The sequence below is a fragment of the Marmota marmota genome, unplaced genomic scaffold (genome assembly GCF_001458135.2).
Source record: "Marmota marmota marmota unplaced genomic scaffold, marMar, whole genome shotgun sequence".
NCBI classification, from domain to species: Eukaryota; Metazoa; Chordata; class Mammalia; order Rodentia; family Sciuridae; genus Marmota; species Marmota marmota.
Genome location: NW_026000082.1, coordinates 2,371,088 through 2,377,020, shown reverse-complemented (window position 1 = coordinate 2,377,020; position 5,933 = coordinate 2,371,088). Strand labels below are relative to the sequence as shown.

Below are 5,933 nucleotides of genomic sequence, written 5' to 3'. Positions count from 1 at the left end.
CCTTCCCTCCCTCCCTCAAAATTCTGTAGAGGAGAAAGACAAGTAGGCAAGTAATTGCACATGATGTACGAAGAGTGGTATAATGGAGTATAGAAAAGTATCATGAAGTTTAAAAGTATATCTTAATGGAGTCATGGAGGTGAGACATTTAGAGAAGATCCTGAAAACTAACAGCACTGGTGAGAAATGTCAAGTGCTTTATAATAGTAAATAGAGAGAATATATACCGTGTAAAAACTCCTTCCCTTCCTGAGTTTTGATAGCAACTGATCAATTATTCCTGTTCCTTGTCTTCATTTTTTTCTTTTTTACCACCTTCCCTTTCCTTCCATGCTCTTTTCCCTCCCTCCTTCCCTCTTTTTTCTTCCCATTTTCCTTTAATCTTACATTTGTTGAATTCTTACTATTGCAATAGAAATTTTGAAATTGGAGAGTGCGTGTATGTGTGTATTTAACTTGACAGATAAAATTACATATGTTCATCATGTATAACATGATATCTTAAAGTATATATATGTTACGAAGTAAGTAAATCTAGCTAATTATAATATGCATTACTTAAAATATTTTTTAAAAATATTTGTTTATCTACTTATTTTGCAATGCTGGGGATTGAACCCAGGACTTTGTGCATGCCAGGCAAACATTCTACCACTTAGCTACACTGCCAGCTCCTGTGATTGTCATTTTTTGTTATAAGAACACTAAACATCCACTCTCTTACCATTTTTCAATAATACATTGTCCACTATAGCCACCATGTTGTGCAACAGTGAACTTATTCTTCCTATCTCTTTGAGTTTTGTATCTTTTAACCAACATTTCTTCAATCACACATTGCAATTGTCTCACCTGCTGTTAACCATCATTCTGCTCTCTAATTCTAGAATTTCAGCTTTTTTAGATTCTGAATATGAGCAAGATCATGCAGATACAGATATATATATTTTTTGGCTTTACATTTTTTTGTTTTTAGTAATATATGTATGTACATAAATATGATTAATGCTACCATCCTTTTTCTTACATTTCCACCCCTCCGATCCCAATATAAGCATCAAAGAAACCATCCAAGAATTTTATAAAATTAGAATATTTTATTATAAACTTTTTAAAAAATATATTTTGTTTTAGTTATAGTTGGACTTTTATCATTGTCCAGTTATTAAAAGTTGATTGCCTTATTGATATGATATTCTTGTGGACTAAGAATTATAGCAATATCATCCTGTAGTCATACATAATTCTTTATAACTTTAGTTGAGGCTTTGAGGCAAATATGAGGGGAAATGGCAATCATGATTCATTATGTTTGAATTATGAACCCCAGAGTTGACAGCTACCTTACAGCTAGATTATTGAGTCATGCTTTACACTAATAGAAAATGTTTGCTGTAATATTTTTGAGTGACCATTTAGCTTTTCAAATACTTCAAAATAGTGGAAAATTAACTAGATTGCAAGTCAACCCATTATATCTTTGAATGGCTTTCTTTGAGCTGAAATATTCTTCTCTAAAACTACTGATGCCATGGAGTTAAAATGATTTTGTCATTTGAAAGACTTAAAATGATATTACATATTGTGAAGGAAGGAAGCTCATCATAATGAAACAGAAATAGTAAATGGTATTTTTAAAGTTTTCAAAAAAGATTATTAAAACAACAATGTCGGGGCTGGGGTTGTGGCTCAGCGGTAGAGCTCTCGCCTAGCTCGAGCAAGGCCCTGGGTTCGATCCTCAATACCACATAAAGATAAGTAAATAAAATAAAGGTATTGTGTCCAAGTACAACTAAAAAATAAATACTTAAAAAAATGTCAGAATGCTTTCTTTTCCGTGGGTCTGTTAACTGAGGCCTAGTGCATGGTAAGTTGACACAGACAGCGTTAAAGACACAGTCACTGCGGTCAGGAGACCAAAGGGATTGGTGACCTTTACAAATCCAGTTTGAAGTTCTGGCTTGGATCATGAGAACAGAGTTGTTGGGAAGGAGTATGCATCTTCACTTTTCCCCACGTGATTGTAAAATGGTTCATGGAGACAAAGACATTTGAAGATAGTTTTAAAGGGAATAAAGCACATGAAGGAACGATGGAAATTTGGTCTACGTATACCAGAAAGTAGAAGACAGTTCATTTAAAAAATAAAGGAGACTGAAAAGAACTAAGAAGCGATTTATTTGTAATAATATCTGAGATGCCAAACACAGAGAAGTGTTGTCAGTGTGTCTTCTCAAAGACACACAAACCTGGAAGTTGTCACATTGATCCCTTTGAGCATAAATGTATGTAAGATGATTCAGACATGTTCAAAACTTAGAAACATTGTAGTTTCTTATTTTGTTCTTATTTTTGCTCTTTGTGCCAGTCTTTACAGATCCAGGACTTTAGTATCTTCCCTTACACTCCTACAGGTGGGTGACTAGAAATAAATCAAGTTCTACATGGCAGCCGTTTACTTAGGTTACCTTCAGAAATAAAGGTTGTGTGTTACATATGGTATTTTAACAAACCTGGGACACAATTTTCAGAAATTAATCTGGTATACTTGACCAGATTGCTGGAATCTGCCTAAACTGCTGAACTACAAGTTGAATGCTTCCTCCTCCCTTTCTGCTCCTGAAATACTAATTTTATTTTACGTTGATGTGTGTTCCAGTAATTCTTTGGTGTGTTTCATTGTCCATGTATCCAGTGAGTTTTGTTTTAAAGAAAGCTTTCATTATTGTGTCCCCATGTTTTCCTATAAATTAAATTTTTTTCTTAAAAATACTTTTTCTTACTCTTTAGTGATTATTATCATTTGAGCATTGACTGTTAAAATAAATTAGAAAAATCAAAAAGTTGACAGACCCCTGTTTTATCTTCCTGTCTTCAGGAAGGAATGTATCTGAGCAGGGAGTAAAGTTTTATTTTCATAGAAAAAGAAAATATTATCTTCATCAGCATCATGTGCTAATATGTATAAATGTTCTTGAACTTGAAAATTATTTATTGTAAGTCAATGTTTCTAAGTCAACATCAAAATTCCCTTTTAATAAAATGTATTATTGTCAGCTTGCACAGGATGAAGGTAGTTACGTTGGTGGCTTTGCAGTGGTTGAGTATCACACTGCAGAGCACGCTGAAGAGGTTCAGCAAGCAGCAGATGGCATGACCGTCAAGGGAAGCAAAGTCCAGGTTTCCTTCTGTGCCCCAGGAGCGCCTGGACGAAGTACATTAGCAGCATTGATAGCGGCTCAACGTGTGGTAAGCAGGATTTTTTCCCCCTCTTTTTTAGGATATAGAACATACTAATACTATCTCTTTTTAAAAATTCTTTTTAGATATTGACGGATCTTTATTTTATGCATTTATTTATATGTGGTGCTGAGAATCGAACCCAGTGCCTTGCACATGCTAGGCAAGTGCTCTACCACTGAGCTACAACCCCAGCCCCCTCTAATACTATGTTAATCTATCTAGTCTACCCAAAGTAATGAGCTTTAATTGGACCATTGTTATATTTCTATTACATTGAAGATATTCATCTTTTTTTTTTAAAGTTGGCTAACTGGTATCTTCATTAAATCAAGCCAGAAATTGTTACAAAAAAAGAAATTGAGTCCACTTGGTGATGCACAGCTATAATCCCAGCTACTCCAGAGGCTGAAACATGATGATTGCAAGTTCAAGTCCAGCCTGGACTTGTTAGCAAGACTCTGTCTCAAAATAAAAATAAAAAAGGACCTGGGATGTAGTTCAGTGGTAGAGTGCTCCTGGGTTCAATCCCCAGTACCTAAAACCAACCAATCAAACAACAACAGCAACAACCAAAAAAAAAAACCCAAGAAATTGTATTTAGTAAAGTGTATTTTTGAAGGAATTTCATTCATACAACTCAAATTATTTGAGTTGCTCTTCTGTTGTGAATTTTTTGTTTGTTTGCTTTGCAGTGCTGGGGATTGAACCCAGGGCCTCATACGTGATAGGCAAGCACTCTACCATTGAGCCACATCCCCATTCCCTTTGTGAGTTTATAAATGCCTCTTTTTCAACAAGTGTTCATAAGCATCCATAGCAAAGGTCTCCTCTTTTCCTCACAAGGCATATTGTACTTACTTCTCTGTTCTACTTATTTCCCTCTCTACTTCTGTAACCTCAAAGTTCCTTAGAGATCTCAGAGACCACAATTTTCATCCTAGGGCTCAGCAAATATTTGTTGATTCAATGAAGAAAATTGGGGAAGATTGCATGATGAAGGTGACATTTTAGGGTGACATTCAAGAGCAGATGAGATATTGACATGTGTTAATGGGGGTGGAGGATAGGATTGCCAAATACAGATTTTACATGAGTCATACTTATATTAAAAATTATTCGTTGTGTATCTGACTCCAAATTTAACTGAACATCCTGTATTTTTACTTGCTAGATCTGGGACCCCTCAGGAGGCAGGGAGTGGTCACCCTAGGTGGGAAAAACTGTTCCAGCAGTAGTCTGAGTTGAATTTACATGCTTGGAGAGTGATACATGGTCTAGTTGCACTTTGTATAGAGAGGTATAGGTTGAAGCCCAAGCAGGGACTATGTGGAGTACTCAAAGAATTTAGGTTGAATTTGATAGGCAGTTTAGAACTTAAATAAACAAGGTGTGACAGAATCAAAGATAAACCACCTGGAGATTAATCTGAAAGTGGTTTATGTGTAGATGAGCTGGAGAGAGGAAATTAGAAGACTGGACAAGCTCTTGTTCTTAGGCTTCTACTCTGACATCTCCCACCCTCTTCCTACCCTCTTTGACTCACTCTGATCCCCCTTAGAGGTTCTCATTCTTATATCCTTATGTAAGTCACTACTTCAGCCATTCATTCACCATCAACTTCATTTCCTCTGGTTAAGTTGTCTATTCATTGCGATAGATTTGCTGAGTTTAAAACTCTGTTTGGTCCGGTGGCCTACCTCTGAAATTGGGGCCCTGTGTACTCTTTGAGAAAAACAAACAACTGGGTAGCTTGATGCCATTATGGATGAATGACATGTAGTTATAGCTGCCCCCACCCCAGCAAATCTTCAGCTTGTCTCTTATCAGCTCTTTTCCATTTTAACAGAAATTACCTAAACCCTGCACTCTGTTCCTGCTTTTTTCTTTGTTTCTGCCCAATGATCATGGTTCGTACTGAATAGAAATATGAAGGCCATGTGTTGAATGCATTCCTTCATCTTTTCTTATCCATGCCCAAATTTCCTGCTTCTTTCTCTGATCAATAGCATCTGTTCACAAGTACTAGTAGGGTACCCACGACATGCACTCAGAGATGTTTAGTACTCTCCAGTGAACAAAGCCGGTAAATATTTCTGCCCTCTTGGAGGTAGGGTTATGTCTCCATCTGCCCAAGCAAGGGGCTTATGGCTGTGCCCCCATCCTCGGGGCCCTTGATCATTGCCTTTCTACTTATTTTTACTTGCTTCACTAGCTCCATCCCATCTGCTACAAGCCTTTTCCTTAAAAAAAGCCTTTCCCTGTTCAGATATTGGCCTTTATAACCATATAACCAGAGCTTTTTGAACAAAAAGATCTTACTCATTGTCACCATTTCTTAATTTTCCATTTTTTTCTCAGTCTAATGCAATATAGTTCCTGCCAACACTAGTCAAGTGAATTTTCTCTCATTAAAATCAACAGGAATTTCTTTCTTTCTTTCTTTTACTTTTTAAAAATTTATTTTAAGTAGGTACATATGACAGTAGAATACATTTTGATTCATTGTACACAACTTTTCATTTCTCTGGTTGTACACAATATAGTGTCGCACCATATGTGCAGTCATACATGTACCTAGGATAATGATGTCCATCTCATTCCACCATCTTTTCTATCCCCAGGCCCCTCTCCCACCCCTCCTTCTCCTTTGCCCAATCGAAGTTCCTCTGTTTTTCCCATGCCCCCCCCCC

General features: G+C 36.5%; 1 protein-coding gene across 1 annotated transcript in view; it reads left to right on the top strand.

The window, feature by feature from the left end:
* Positions 1–5,933, top strand: part of Raver2 (ribonucleoprotein, PTB binding 2) — a 95,817-nt gene that overhangs the window by 31,900 nt on the left and 57,984 nt on the right. Inside the window, exon 4 of the mRNA XM_048815235.1 lies at positions 3,058–3,249. Coding sequence (XP_048671192.1) covers positions 3,058–3,249 — 192 coding nt within the window. The remainder of the gene's footprint in view (positions 1–3,057; positions 3,250–5,933) is intronic.